This window comes from Bubalus kerabau, chromosome 10, assembly GCF_029407905.1.
Source record: "Bubalus kerabau isolate K-KA32 ecotype Philippines breed swamp buffalo chromosome 10, PCC_UOA_SB_1v2, whole genome shotgun sequence".
In the NCBI taxonomy this organism is placed as follows: Eukaryota; Metazoa; Chordata; class Mammalia; order Artiodactyla; family Bovidae; genus Bubalus; species Bubalus kerabau.
Genome location: NC_073633.1, coordinates 59,439,269 through 59,455,809, shown reverse-complemented (window position 1 = coordinate 59,455,809; position 16,541 = coordinate 59,439,269). Strand labels below are relative to the sequence as shown.

Sequence of the window (16,541 nt, the reverse complement as noted above, 5' to 3'; positions counted from 1 at the left end):
GGTACTGAGTATAGTCCAGTTCATAGAAACAGAAAGTGGAATGGTTAATGCCAGGGAATGGGGGAGATCACATTTAAAGGATACAGTTTCAGTGTGGGATGATGAAAAAGTTCTGGAGGTAGATGGTGGTGATGGGTGCACAACAATGAATGCACTTAACACGCTGCTGCTGCTGCTGCTAAGTCGCTTCAGTCGTGTCCGACTCTGTGCGACCCCACAGACAGCAGCCCATCAGGCTCTGCCGTACCTGGGATTCTCCAGGCAAGAGCGCTGGAGTGGGTTGTCATTTCCTTCTCCATTGCGTGAAAGTGAAAAGTGAAAGTGAAGTTGCTCAGTCGAGTCCAACTCGTGGTGACCCCATGGACTGCAGCCTACCAGGCTCCTCCATCCATGGGATTTTCTAGGCAAGAGTACTGGAGTGGCTTGCCATTGCCTTCTCCGGCACTTAACATGATAAGAATGTTAAATTTTATGTTATGTATATTTCACTATAACTTTTAAAAGTTATTTCTGAAACAACATTAGTTACCCTCTCCCCTTTTCTGGCACATTGTGACTTACATTTCCCTCCCATCACATTACTCTGTTATTTTCAAAACAGTGATTTTTTTTTTTTCTGTACAGTCATTGAAAAGGTACTTACGTAGCAGAATATTCAAACAACCCATAATAAGGGTTAAACATTTCCTTTGAAATCAGAAAGAACCATTCTCTGGCAACTCCTCCATAATCTAGTCCCTTTTCACCATCAAACTCAATCCACAGTCTAGCCTTGAGGAAGTCTGCTCTCTTGACCCCCATAATCCTCCTGTAAGAGTCCTCAAGAACAGTTGCACGGCGAAGTTTCATTTCAAATTTGTTTGGAATGTCATTCTGAAAATCCAGAGAAGACAGACTGTTTAAATCAGTTCAACACACATTTCTCTCATGAATGTTATAAAATTCACTGTATTCTATTCCTGTGCCCAGGATCCTCTTTCAGGCCTAGGTATATTGTCTTGTATTCCCTCCACAGTATTAAAGAACTCATGCATTTTCTCTAGTCATGTAATAACAAAGACTTCTCATTTTCACATCTGAAGAAGCAGCTACTGATGGTGAAAGTAACACTCATATGAAGGCATTTCATGAGCAGTCATTTCCACTTTAAGATCCAAGAAAGACATTCTGTGACCGACAGTCAGTCAAGGCACTGCCTGCTCTCAATACTTGTCTGCCTGTCAGCTTAGGGTTCTCTCCTCCACATTTCCTCTCTGGAGCCTGTCTACTTCACTCATTAACAGGTGCTAACTTGTATAGACTGTGCCAGCACTGTTCCCAGAATTTTAATGGGTTAACTCATTTACTCCTCATAACAACACTATGAAGAACCTACTATTATTGCCTTCATTTTATGGATGAAGAAACTAAAGATACAAGTTAAGAAAGTCTTAGCTTCTGAGCCTCTGTTCTTAATGAATGAGCTACATTGCCTCGTTTTTCTTTTGTACATAATTTGCTTATATGACAAATGTAGATAACTATGCTTTTAGGCAGACTTTACTGTAAATTATACAGAAACATATCTGAATATTTTATTTTTGAGTACTCTGTATGCAATGTTCCAGTGGAAACCATGAAAAGAAAACATGCCATCAACATTTTGTAGAATCAAGAAAAGGAAAGAGGGTTAGCTCTAAATCAATTTCACTCACAAAATACTTAGGAAAAGTGGGAAAACCCTTAGAAACATAATGGTATAAGCAGTTTATATAAGCAATATAAGTATAACATAAGTTTTGTGGAGCAATTAAGCCCATGTGCCACAACTACTGAGGCTGAGGGCTGCAACTGAAGTATGGTACACTTCCCCTGTGTAAGCAGCAGAGGAAGTAAACTATAAACAATTTCCTCTGCTGCTTATGCAACTTAAAAAACTGGTAAGACTGGACAAAAGCAATTTTATAATTTTAGACAGTGGGCAAACCACTAGTGCAGGTAAGTGACTCAACAAGCACTTACTCAAGGCCCATTCTGGGCCAGGTCCATGCTAGGCAGGTACTGGAAAGGGGCCAGAGATGGGAGGAAAAGGGAATGAAAACATGGCATAAAATGTAGTCACTTCTTCAGGGAGTTTACAATGTGGTGTGTGTGTGAGAAACAAATGTAAATGTTACTCATTCTGAGATTTAAAAGAGTAGAAAAATTGCTAACAATAGGAACAGAAGCAAAGTTTTGTAGGCAAAAAAAAAAACAAAAACGAGCTATTAATTACAAGTGAGACAACCAAGGAGGCTTCGAGAGAAAGTCCTGTCTGGGGTGGGAAGGGAGAGAAGGGCTGAGGAACAGCAAGCAGGGAGAAGGGTCCCAGCCATCTGAGAGCTGGATGGTACAGAAGGGGGAGGGGAAGAAGAGAGGGATTCGAGTAGAAGGAGTTGCAGAAGCAGTCTGTGGCCACAGTGTAGACAGTGTGAAGGCTGCCTAGGAAGAGCTGCTGAGCAGGAAGTTGCAGGATCAGACTGCTCGCTATGTTCTCAGAGGCTGACACCATCAGATCTAAAAGGTATTTCAATGGAGCTTTCCCAATGGCTCTGCCTGCAATGCAGGAGACACAGGACCCTGGGGTTCGATCCCTGGGTTGGGAAGATCCCCTGGAGGAGGAAATGGCAACCAACTCCAATATTCTTGCCTGGAAAATCCCTTGGACAAAGGAGCCTGGAAGGCTACAGTCCATGGGTTCTCAAAGAGTTGGAAATGACTAAGCAACTAAGCACACATGAGGGGAGACAAAAGACACACCAGTCAGTGAAAGACCCCTGAAACAGCCTGAGTGACAGAAAATGAATGGGCCCTCTGAGTGAGCGACAACAACAGAAGGGAGGCCACAGCAGCAATTTCCACATCGGAGCTGAGTGGTGGATCATCCGTGGGTTCTGGAGTCAGGTGACCCTGTGTTCAAGTCCTGGCTTCAGCTCGCACATCTTTTCTAACGCTTAATTACCTCATCTATAAAATACGGACGATAAAAGTATTTACCCTTAGGGAGCTGTTTTAGGAATAAGTGGGACAATGCATTGCATGTGCTGACACGGTGCCTGGCACACAGTGGTCTCAATAATGATTAGCCACCCTTAATCCAAACTAATGACATGTTAAGGATGAGGTGGAGGGAAAGGATAAAGGCAGCTCAAGGCTTTGGAGCACTGCTTCACACATTTTTATCTCCTCCTTGATGTTCTGCTCTTTTGCTGTGATGTGATGTGTCCAGACAGGAGTCTTATTTCTTAAATCCTGCTTGGGACGTTTTGTTAAACTGAGGATTCAGATTCTCAGCCTCTTCCTCAGGCTCTTCTTCTGGAACAGCTTCATGTCTCTTATCTTTTCTTTCATAATTTCATCTTCTTATATACCTTTCTTGCATTCTGGGTAATTTCCTCTCTTAATCCCCAATCCGGTATGTCATGTGAGTTAGGAGGATGGACTCTGGCGCTGAGCCACTTGGTTGTACCTGGCTTTGCTATTAATAACCATGGAACTGGATCACACTGCCTAGTTTCTCTGAGCCTCAGCTTCCTCAACTCTCAGATGTGATAATAATAGTCCCTTCATTATAGAGTTATTGCAGAGATTACACAGGGATCATACATGTAACTTAAGAAAAATGCCTAGTATGTGGTCAGAACTCAATAAAAATTACTACTTTCATTATGGTTTTGCGTTCTGTGACCTGCTGCTTAGAGAATATCAACCATTAGACACTGTAACGTGTTTATAAGTCTTCAGACTGGCAAATGGAGAAGCTAATACTTCTATTCCACCAGTGTCTTGTCATTAAGAGTGAAAACATTTACCATATAAATAATTCAAAACAGACTTCGAATCCCAAAGAATTTTAAGAAGTACAAAACAAATTTCCAGAGCAATTTTAAAACAAGGTTATTATTGAAGATGAGTTTAAAACACTGAAGATATTTTAAGATTTTATTAAGGTATATTTGCACTAAATAAGTACTGTATTTCATTTTTGTCCTGTTTTGGAAGAGAAAAATTTGTGGCAGCAGAAACCATCTTGAATCTTTGGAAAACCAGGCTTCCGGCTTGGAAGGCAAGGAAGTGTAACCCAACGTAGCCACCTAGTGGCAGTACTCCTAAACTGCAGGCAAGGGGAGAGGCCTGAGCAAATCAGAAAGGCGTTAAAAAACGGTCATCCCTCTCACAGACACAGAGAACAGGGCTTCCTTGGGGGCTCAGTGATAAAGATTCCACCTGCCAATGGAGGAGACATGGGTTTGATCCCTGGTCCTGGAAGATCCCACATGCCACAGGCAACTGACCCTGTGCGCGGCAACTACTGAACCTATGCCCTAGAGCCCAGGAACCGCAACTACTGAGACCATGTGCCGTAAATACTGAAGCCTCTGTGCCCTAAGAGCCCGAGTGCCACCACAAGAGAAGCCACCATAATGAGAAGCCCGAGCACTGCCATGAAGAGAACGAAGCCCCTGCTCGCCACAACTAGAGAAAAGCCCCCACAACGAAGACCCAGCACAGCCAAAAATAAATAAATAAATAATATTTATTTATAGAGAGAACAAACTAGTTGTTATGGGTGGGGGGAGGGGCAATACAGAGGTGGGGGAAAAAGGGGTTATTATGGAATTATATAAAACCATGTGTATGAAACCTTTGAAAACTGTAAAGCATTATGGAACTTAAAGACTTTCAATTTAAAAAAATTAATTACTTAAAAAACAGTCATAACCAATAAAATGAAATAGATGGGCAGATTTAGTTCCAAACACACTGAATTTGTGGTGATGGAAAAAGTGTTGTGAATATATCTGATAAGCAAAAGGAGATAAACAACAAGAGGACTGCTCCAATCACAGCTGTACATTCAAATTATGCAGAGATATATTATACTTGAAGCTGTAAAGAATGACTAACACTGGAAAACAATAGTCCAAGACCTCCTACACAAGCAAAGTCTAGGCCACGGGATAATCTCCTGAGTTACTCTTACTCTGTTTCTACAAAACCCAAACCCCACAAACCCAGGAGGAACTCAAGTTAGAGCTCTTCAAAAGCAAGTTTTTAAAACTATCTTCTCTGTTGCAAGGTATATTGAAAAATACAGACATAAAATAACTAGACTCTAATCATATATTACAGCTACTCAAAAAATAAGCATCCTTTCCCTAAAAGAAGCTATCCAAAATTGTTCATATATAATAAATTCTCTATTACTTTTTCAAATGTACTTCCCATGCTTTCAGTCCATATGACAAACATTCCTAAGAACTCATTATAAGTATCACTAACCTGCTTCTTCAACTTTCTTCGGAAGAACTCATACTTTCTTTTGTAATCCCTGGAGTAGGGCACTGCCTTGAGTTAAAAATTTTGGAAAAATAAAGAAGGTTTTAGTTGTTTTATTCTGGAACAATTTTAAAAACTCCCCTCTGGGTATTTTATGAACATAAGTTAAAGGCATTAAAAGAGAATATTTGGAAAGAAAAGTTTAATTCAAAGAAAAAGAAATATAAACCTTAAAAAATTTTAATTTCTCCGTTTAAGATAAAATTGTATCCAGCAATTCTTATGGCTGTAATTTTCATCATGCAGTATTCTTGAAATGCAATAGGCCAGAAACAGGAAATGTCTTCCAAGTAAAGAAATATTAGAAATGAAAATTTCCATTTCTAAAGAGACTTTCAAAGTGATTTCTCCATTAAAGGAACAATTTGAAAAATGTACTTTTTCCTTGAACTCTGAGGAGTTGCCTTTTTTATCCATTACTTTAAAAGACTAAACATGGAGTCACAAGAGTAGTCTAAAAGAATTGTATCTTCAATTTTACTTATTTTTGTGAATTAGAAAATAATTATAATCTGAAAAAAAGCTATATAAAAGAAGAAAATTATTTTCCTATCATTAATCTGATTCAAGAGTAGTGTAAACATCATACATGGTAATACTTGTACTTTAAATATGAATGTCTTATATACCAGTATTTACAATGATTTCAACCAAAAAGTTCAAGACATGACCCTGATTTGACAAGGCACTGTCGGCTTTCTCATCAGATACACTCTTGGTTCCTATCTGATTTGCTGAGGAGTCCGGCATTCTTTTTTCAGGTTATTTCAAGTACCAGTCTGAGCACAGCAGCCTCCCTGAGTTAGCTCACTGAGTTAGCTTCACTGAGTTAACTTACTGGCTCAGTGGCATCCCAAGGGTGTTGTGTAGAGTAAAGGTAACTACTTTAAATGCCCTTTTCAAATAACTGAGACCGGCTGTATGGGTGGTGGGGAGAGGAGAGATTTGCAAATGTGCTTTCCTCTCAACACCTTTATTTAGTGCTATACCCTTCATCATCTGTCCTTCAAGAGACAAGTAAGAGGACAACCCCATCAGAGGATGCTGATATAAAGAGACTTACTGGTCCAGTTATTGCTACATGCTGCAAACGAGGGTCTTCCCATTGTGTTTTTTTACTATCTGAAGAAAGAGAGAAAAAAAAGAGGTTCTTTATTCTCATGCAAAAAATTCGATATTACAAAAGATAATGTAATGGGAAAAAAAATCACACTGCACATACTGTGATTTATGTAAAAGATTCTTCCATCAGTGTGAGTTCTTTCTTCCCATCCTGGCTATAATGAAGAACATATTTCAATTATATTAGGAACAGATTTTCAGTGTATGGGCAGAAAAACGGTTTTGGTTATATGGTTGATTTAATTTGTATATTCCATTCTTAGTAGAAGACATCAACACTTCAACAATAATATTAATTATAGTTGTGAAAGAACTACTTCATTCCGAAATACAAATGTTTGAGACAGTCAAGTTAGATGGGTAACGGTTCTATAAACTTACAGGTAAAGGCCCCAGGTCACTGGAAGAATCAAGTGATGTCTTTCCTCTCAGATGAGCTGGAATTTTCAGTCTTGGATCTTCCTTTTTTGGTAGAGTAAATAAAGAAAACAATATATACACACAAACTTTAAAATCGTGAAAGTCAATCTGTTACTATGTTTTCTAGTATCAATGGATTCACTTTCATTTGCTTACTCAATGAAATAATAGGTTCTTATCTAAAATCTCTCATTCATAGTCTACAATATTCAGTTCTAAGGGACCCTGGCAATCCAGTGGTTAAGACTCCACGCTTCCACTTCAGGGGGCATGGGTTCAGTTCCTGATTGGGAAATTAAAATTCTACATACCTTGTGGCATGGCCAAAGAAATATATTTTTTTAATTTAAAAATTAAAAAAAAATTCAATTAGACCTTGAGGAGGATCTGTATTAACTTACTTGCTCTTTCACAAAAACCATTTAGAGTATTTTGCCCACTCTTTAAGGATTATGTCACTACACAGGGCTCTTCTCTAAATAAAAACTGGTGGAAGAGTGGACATAAAGCTGGAGCACGTGTCATTTCTGAGGCCTTGAACATGCTTTTTGATACCTAGACAGGTGCTAAGGTATTAATTTATTAGATATTTATTAATCTTAAGAGATAAGAAGGTAAGCTCAAAAAGGTTACTAAAGGCAACTCAAATTATTGAAAGAACAAAATTTAATTTATTTGGATTTATTTATATATTATCATGTCAATATTGTTTTATTAAATAATGCATTATATAATTTTAATTTAGGCATATTAGTAACTTTTAAGCAATTAATCAAAATCTCTGCATTTACTGATAATTTTCAGTAGTTTTTCTATTAGTGGGAACCAACTACTCAACAACTTTAAGCCTTATCTTAAAAATACTTATCCTACCTAGCTCATAAGGTTTTCTGGATATTATGAGGTATGGATTCAAAAGTACTTTGGAACTAGAGGCCTCATATAAAGGGAAATAATTATGACTAAATATCTTCCTGGGCATTTATGGCTAGTGAGCTAGAAACTGCAAACATAAGAAACACAAGACTTCCTTGGTAGTTAGGACCCCGTGCTTCCACTGAAGAGTGGAATGGGTTCAATCTCTGCTTGCGGAACTAAGATCCCACAAGCCATGTGGCATGGCCAAAAACAAAACAAAAGCCCACTGCAAACAGGAAATAAATGCATCTTCTTAACAATCCCCCCGATATTAAAAATAGGTATAAATATACTGAACAGAAATAATACTATTAAGAATTCAACATATGTTTAACTAAGGACTAGGAATGGATTGGGTAGCCATTCCCTTCTCCAAGAGATCTTCTGGACCCAGGGATCAAATCCAGGTCTCTACTGCATTGCAAACAGATTCTTTACCATCCAAACCACCAGGGAAGCCCGTATTAATGTATACTTATAAAGATTATCAAGAATTACACGTAAGTGATTGTTACTGTTATTACAAATTTAAACTGGAAACCACTGAAGTTACCCAGGTGGTGGTTTTGGTGTTGTGGTCAATGAAGAAAGGCCTCCCGTTTGGTGCATGCCGGACCTCCCAGCCTTTGGGAAGGAATCCTTGCTCCATTTCAGATGGTTGGGTCACCTGTTGTGCTGCATCACTCGCGGGGGCCTGTGGCTGAGGGCCTGCAGAAGAACCCTGGCTTGACGGCAGCTGACTGGTCTCCACTGTGGCCTAGCACATTAATTCAATTATGTAGTAGTATTTACAGAGAACACATAAATAGCTGTGGTTAAAAAGGTAACTGGATCTGCAAACAGCGCACACACTTATAAACAGGCCTAAAGACTGGAGGCTCATTTCTCCAATAAAGTGCTTTGTCAAAGTTTGTTTTTAAAACAATTTAAAATTTCTCAGATAATTCTTGAGCAGTAAGATGCGGTTAACGGTCTGTTAACCCTAGTTGCAGGGAAGCCGCATTGACAACTAGAGAAGGTTGTTTTTTGCTCACCCCAAGACTCACATAGAGTGGGAATTTCCCACACACAAAAATGGGTTCAAATGGTGGTAGACAAAATAAATGGCAAACAGCCACTACAGAAATGGATAACCGAAATGTAATACATTCCTGTGATAAAATATAAGGCAGCTAAAAAAATACACTAGATCTATATATAAACCAACATAATAGGATTTTAAAACAATAGTGAGCAAAAAATATTTAGAATTACATAATATCTTTGTTAAATTTGACACATGGACATAAATAATATTTTGCATTGTTTAGCTCTCTACTAAGTCATAAAATAGGCAGGAAGAATTCCCAACAAGCTCACAGTGATATTTCCCTCTGGGTAACGGGGCCAAGTGCTTGGTTAAAAGATAAAATCTTTTCCTCTGTATTTTATTTTGAAAAACAAAAAATCTAGAACCAAATACGGTGAGCTGTTAATGGTGGTACATTCAGGGTGTTAAAAAAATGGATACTTACTAGATTATTCTCTGTACTTTTCAGTTTTAAAAAATTTCTCAAGAGAAATGGTGATATTTTCCTAAATGCTTACAAAGAAATACTATTAATACAAAAGGCAAACTGTTGCCAAGGACAGAGTGTCATTATGACAAAGTTCTTTTATAGATGCTAATCACCAAGATTATTTTTAGCAAACTAGTGATCTTAACCATTCAAATTACAAAATTACCCAGTAGACCAGATCATTTACTTTGTCCTCCTAGTCCCAAATGGACTTGTTTTACCTAATAACCAGTAATGACTCATGTAGATTAGAGATCTGCAGGAAACGACAGACAGCACCAATAACAGAAAATATTTAGAAGTATTCAGCATCTACTACTAAGTGATATATTAATAGCTCCCATAGAAATATGATGGTTTAAATTACCTAAGAAAACACCATAATGAACAGACTGCAGGATACCTGTATAGTGGGCTTTATCCAGGTAGTAGTTCTGCAATTGTGATCCACATAGTATGATCTTCCTCTTTCATCTTGTTTTTCTTCCCAACCTGGTGGCAATCCAGATGAAGTAGGCAAAAGCTACAGTGAAGAATAACAGAATTAAATCTTAATAAGAAAGAATCCTTCTTATTTATTGTATTTTATCATTACTATTTTTATAAATATCTATTTTATTTATTTGACTGTGTTGGGTCTCAGCTGTATCACACAGGACCTTGGTTGCTGCATGCAGGATCTTTTAGCTGCAGCATGTGGGATGCAGCTGCCTAATCAAGGATTGAACCCAGTTCCCCTGAATTGCAAACATGGAATCTTAGCCACTGGACCACCAGGAAAGCTCCCAGAAAGAATCGTTTTTAAAGGACAATATCTCCTTTTTCACTGACAACCCTCTTTAAAATGAATCATGTTTTAAACCATACTTTAAAGTGCACAGCATTTCAATTAGAAAAAAAAAAACAGAGCAGACAATAATGATGAGTGTGATAACAACATGAGAGTATTAACAACCACATACTGCCCTCACACAGATCATGTCATTTAACCGCCACACAAATCTTAATGAGATAATTAAGATTACTGGCCCATTCTACTTATTGGAAAACTGAAGTTTTAGAAAATGGAAGTAATTTCCTAACAGATAACATTGCTATTATGGAGCTGAGATTTGAACACAGGTAGTCAAACTATAGAAATTATCACCCATATGTGCCAAGTCAAAAGTTACCCCTGCTTTCTTTCTGTGAAGGCTGGGGAAGTGCTGATTACTGTAGTTTATTGCTAATGAACAAAAGAGGTCTAGTTTTCCAGGTTTACTGAAAACAGTCCAGGTCTGACCTTCCTTTTGTCTTTTGAGTTAGATTAGACTCTTCAACGTTTGGCCTGGTTCCCTAATGTGTCTTACATATTAATATTCTGTAGATACACAGAGGTAGATATACATTGCTGACAGTTGTAACGAGCTCTGAGTCTATAAAATAATGGAATTCAAAGTTGCCTGGCATACAAATGTCTAACAGCTAGTGAGTAGATAAATGGGATGTAGTAAACACATCTACAATGATGGACTATCATAAGCTCCTGAAACATGTAGCAACATGGATAAATCTCAAAAACATCGTAGTAAGTGAAAGAGGCCAGACGCATAAGATGGCATACTGTATGATTCCACTTAAATGAAATTCCTATAAAAGTCAAAACTAGCAACAGAAAGCAGATGAGTAGTCACCTGGGGCTAAGAGTAGGTATTACGATTAAGAACACTTTTTGTGGTGATGGAAGAGTTCTCAAACTTCACCGTGGTAGTGTCTGCACAACTGTATAAATTTACTAAAACTCATTTGTGTACTTAAAAATGGATGGATGTTATGGTATGTAAATTATACCTTAAGAAAGCTTTGTGAAAGCAAACAAATCTCTAATCAATGTATTAAGAAGGAAAAGGCATGGAAATAGCTTTTCCAGTACACAAAATGTAAATTGTCTCTAGATTCCGTAGCTCATTTGTGCACTTAAAATTGTTTCTTGGATGAGTGCCTGTCAGTGAATCAGAAATTCACATTTCACTGCAGAGAGGACAATGTGAAATGCAGTGGGAGAGACGCCTAGGGATCTCAGTTTAAGTGGCTCCAGGTGAGTGGACAGAGGATGACATCTCATAGCATTATGGATGGCATCATCAACTCAACAGACATGAGTCTGAGCAAACTCTGGGAGATGGTGAAGGACAGGGAAGTCTGACATGCTGCAGTCCATGGGGTTGCAAAGAGTTGGAAAGTTGCAAAGAGTTGAGCAATTGAACAATAAGGTGAGTGGAGATGGCTAGACACGGGGCACTAAGTGAGAGGAAGGCTAGGGAGGGCAGTCTTTCTGTGACATCCACCTTCGTGTTGAAGGTTGACACTGACTGGGCCAAATGCACAGGTGGGTGCCCCCACCTCCTTCCTCCGCACAGTGCCCATGTTCCTCTCTTGGTGCAGGGCCACCGTTTTAGATGGATCAGCCAATTCAAGGCTTTTTGAGCCTGTGAATTCCTTTGCTGGAACCCCCATAAAAGTGAAAAAAAAAAAAAACCTACTTTTCAAAATTAATATATAGGCTGCCATTCAAAATCACAAACTGTTGGTAGAAAAAAAGTGAGGTGGCCGTTCCAACTATGGAAGTGGAACACACACACACCCATTTGGAAGAAAGAGCCCAGGCAGGAGTGAAGGTGATGGTGGTGGGTAGGTGGCTAAGGGATAGAGGAGGCTCAAGGGGCTGGGAGCCTGGACATTTACATTTGGTTTAAAAAAAATAAGTGGGGACCATATAAGGAAGAGACCAACTCAAAGCAGTGAAAGTGAAAGTCGCTCAGTAGTATCTGACTCTTTGTGACCCCATGAACTGCAGCCCACCAGGCTCCTCTGTCCATGGGATTCTCCAGGCAAGAATACTGGAGTGGGTAGCTGTTCCCTTCTCCAGGGGATCTTCCCAACCCAGGGTTCGAACCCAGGTGAGAGTTGAGTCAGAAAGAGGATGGAGGCTGGGAGACTAAAAGGCCTGAAGCTATGAATCTAAGCTGTAGTCAAGGTCATGTTTAGAGATGCTACCTAAGAGGCAGTGGATGGTTTGGCAGCCTGGAAAACAACAAGACTGAGAAGGGGGCTTACAAACTCCATCCTGGCTGCTGAGCCTGCCGACACGTGTACACACGTGCCCATATGACCAGCTGTTGATGTAGCTTCATGTCTGGGGCAGAAACAGCTGCAAGACACATAGGCTGGGCACAGAGCAGAGGCCCCTGGATACCACAGTCCTGATCAGTATGCAATACATCCAGCCTGCACAGCACTTCACCTGCCAAGCCTGAACGCCACCCACAGCCATGTGGGGACTTGGCTTTCTCACTATGAGAGAGACAGTTCTCTGTCTTTTGTCTTTAAAGGGCCTACCTATCCCATTCTCCTCCCACAACCTCATCCCCCAGAGCCCAGATACTATGCTGGAGCAAACGTTCATATTCAGTGTTCCCCAAAAAAAAAAAAAAGTTGCTGAGTCTTATATTTTTATTGAGGATTGAGGGGAGGGGCTAAAACTTACCACAGGAAGTGTAGGCTGTTCCTCAAAAGTATAGGCTTGTAAGCTGCCTCTTCTGCTGGAATGATTCTTATATATAAAAAAAGAACAATGATAACTTTAGGTCTCTGCTTTGTCTCTGAATGGCAGATAAGGTAGTGGGGTAGGTGTGATGGGGAAGAAAAACGAACACCCACTCCACCCACATGGAGATTCTCTCAGCCTCGCTCAACACCAAACACCTTCCAAATTCCAGCTCACAATTCTCCCCCCGAGTCCTAGACCGTCTCCTGGACACCTTTTCTTGAATGTCTAACAGAGAGCCCTTTATTGTGTTCAAAACTGGACTCAGTTTTTCCCTGTCCACACCCACTCAAATCCATTCCCTCTCAGGTGTTCCTCATCTTCAGTGGGCAGCCTAGGAGGCAGCAACTGCCCCCCAGGCAGACAGCAGTCAGTCCCCTGAGTTCTCCCCTCCTGTCCCTTAAGGCCAGGTCCGTCACCAGATCCTACACATTCTATTTCTTTGCAAGCTCTCAAATACATTTCCCTTGCACTTTAAAAAAAACTTTCAAGTTTTCATCACTTGTCATTTTGACTATTACTGTGGCAACATCCTAACAGATTTGACTGCTGCAAGTCTTTTTTGCTTAAATCTGCTCTCCATACCACGAGTTGCAGCCAGAGAGCGTTCTGCAGCACAGATTTCATCGCCATTCTCTCACTCAGAGCCCTTCAACGACTTCTTCGTCACTAGGGTAAAATCTACAGTACAGAACACAACGTGAGTGAGCTTCCAGAAGAGCTCCAGTGAGCTTCCAGGGCTGACTCTAGCCCTCTTCCCTCACAAGCCACCCTCTGGACATTCAAGATTACTTGTTTCCTAGAAATCCAGTATTTTTTCTTTCCTGTGCTTTTACATGCATGCTGTTGTCACTTCCTGAAATATTTTAGTTTTGTTACTTAATGACATTAACATTTATAATATATGTAGGACTTAATTCAGAGGAGCCACTGTAGGATTGTTTACAATAACAAAGAACTGTAAACAATCTGAAGTCCATCAAAGGAAACTGGAGAAACAGCTTAAGGGTTACTTGCACAAGGGAATGACGTTTGATTATTTTGTTGGTAGTGGTTATAAAAAAGAGCACCTCAATATTGACTGAAATGGTCCAATGTCTATGATACAGTATGTAAAAAAAATAAGTTACCAAAAAGTGTGTACAAGGTGATCGCAGGCTAAAAAACTGATATACAAATATGCGTGCATGCATCTTTATGCACACAGAAAATGTTTAAGACTATATATGCCAAACCACTTATACCCTGAGAAAACCATTAACTGAAAAAGATGCATGTAGCCCACTGTTCATTGCAGCATCACTGACAATGGTAGGACGTGGAAGCAACCTAGATGTCCGACAGATGAATGGATACAGAAGCTGTGGTACATATATGTAATGAGGTATTACTCAGCCATACCAGGAATGCATTTGAGTCAGTTCTAATGAGGTGGATGAACCTAGAGCCTACTATACAGAGTGAAGTAAGTCAGAAAGAGAAAAACAGATATTGAATATAAACATGTATACATGGAATCTAGAAAGATGGTACTGATGAACCTATTTGCAAGGCAGCAACAGAGATGCACACACAGAGAACAGACTTGTGGGCATGAGGAGCAGGGGGAAGGAGAGGGCGGGACGAATGGAGAGAGTGGCATGGAAGCATACACTATCATCTATCTAACAGACAGCAGTGGGATTTTGCTGTATGATTCAGGGAGCTCAAACTGGTGTTCTGTGACAACTGGGGAGGGGATAAAATGGGAGGTGGGAGGGAAGTTCAAGAGGGAGGGGACATATGTATACCTATGATTGAGTCATGTTGATGTATGGCAGAAATCAACACAATATTGTAAAGCAATTACCCTTAGAAATAAATTAAAAACAAAAAAAAGATATGGTGCATGTGTGTGTGTGTGTGTACACACACACATAATGAAATATTACTCAACCATAAAAAAGAATAAAATAATGCCATTTGCAGCAACAGGGACAGACCTAGAGATTATCAAACTAAGTAAATGAGAAAAACACCATATGATATCACTTACACATGGAATTTAAAATACAACACAAATGAACTTATCGACAAAACAGAAACAGAGTCATAAACATAGAGAACAGACTTGTGGTTGCCAAGGGTGAGGAGAATGGGGGAAGGATGGACCAGGAGTTTGGGATTAGCAGATGCAAACTACTAAATGTAGAATGGATAAACAAGAAGGTCCCACTGTACAGCACAGGAAACTATATCCAATATCCTGTGATAAACCATAATGGAAACAAATACAAAAAAGAATGTGTGTATGTATATATATATATATATATATATATATATATATATATATAACTGAATCACTGTGCTGTACACCAGAAATTAATACAGCATTGTGAATCAACTATATTTCAATAAAATAAATTTAAAAAACAATATATGCCAAACCATTAATGGCAATTGATGGAGCATATGTCAGAGGTAAGATGGAAAACTTGATTTTTATTTTATACACCTCAGTACTGTTTCAATTTTTAACCATGACCATACAATACTTTAAAAATAATAAATTAAATTTTTTGAATTAATATGCACATGGTAAGAAATTCAAAAGGTACGAAAGACATATGCTCTGCTCACCCTGTTTTTCTCTTCAGAGCTGAGCAAGGTTACCTAGTTTAGTTTTCAAGAAATATGATACACATATTTATTCTGTCATGTAAATAATTTTATAAATGGTAACACATCAAACATACTGCTCAGTACCTCAGTTTTCCACTGAGCAATATTTCTTTGTTCCATACAACATATATATTCAAAGACACTTCATTCTTTTCAGTGACTGCATAATATGCCATTGTATAGATGCCACCTATTACTTTAGTAATTAAAAAAATAAAAATAACAGGAGGGAAGAGAATAGGATGTCACCAGAAAATCAATATAGCTTATCCTTTAAGTCTTTGACTGATCTTTCCCACTCCTCAAACAAAAACATGAAATGACATGAATGAAATGAATGACATTTCAAAAGATAGATGGATGGAAGAAAGGAGGGGAAGGGAGCAGGCAGGCCTATCTGCTCTTGGATATTCACACAGGCATTTACATAGAACTGTCTACACTGAAGCATCATGAGAAAGGTGCTAAAACAGAAGTCAGCAAATTTTTCTGTTAAGGTCCAGATAGTAAGTAGTTTTTGTTGACTATCTTGTCTCTGTTAATTTTCTGTGAAAGCAGGCATAGGCAATACTTAAACAGATGGGTGAACTATATTCTAAAGATATTTTAACCGGCATATAACCAGTATGTAGTCAGCCCTCCATATTTACTAATGGAATGGAAAGTGCAGAATTCCAAAAGGAAATGACCACAATATCCTTGGACACCTCTTTGTCTTCCATTGAAATGTCTCCTTTGATACAGATGAGAGAGTTAGCCACAAGGGTCCCATCAGGGCAGTGTTATGTTGAAATACTGGCTTCTGGACCCCAGAGGTAGCAAGTTTATAGTGGCTGCTGGAGTGAGAAGGTCATCTCTTTGTTTAGTCAAAGTATATCAGCTCTTTTTCACATGTGTGTTGGTGACATGTGTGGTAT

The 16,541-nt window shown here is 39.1% G+C and overlaps 1 protein-coding gene across 6 annotated transcripts in view; it reads right to left on the bottom strand.

Moving 5' to 3' along the window:
* NEDD4 (NEDD4 E3 ubiquitin protein ligase) overlaps positions 1–16,541 on the bottom strand; it is a 146,093-nt gene that overhangs the window by 22,695 nt on the left and 106,857 nt on the right. For all 6 annotated transcript variants that reach the window (XR_008699357.1, XR_008699358.1, XR_008699359.1 and 3 more), the window contains 8 exons: positions 12,904–12,969; positions 9,781–9,900; positions 8,372–8,575; positions 6,862–6,942; positions 6,581–6,635; positions 6,422–6,480; positions 5,302–5,367; positions 644–873 (listed from right to left, as the gene is read on the bottom strand). Coding sequence is in view for 3 of the 6 variants with exons in the window: in XM_055537883.1 (XP_055393858.1) it covers positions 644–873; positions 5,302–5,367; positions 6,422–6,480; positions 6,581–6,635; positions 6,862–6,942; positions 8,372–8,575; positions 9,781–9,900; positions 12,904–12,969 (881 nt within the window). In the remaining 3 variants the exon portion in view is untranslated. The remainder of the gene's footprint in view (positions 1–643; positions 874–5,301; positions 5,368–6,421; positions 6,481–6,580; positions 6,636–6,861; positions 6,943–8,371; positions 8,576–9,780; positions 9,901–12,903; positions 12,970–16,541) is intronic.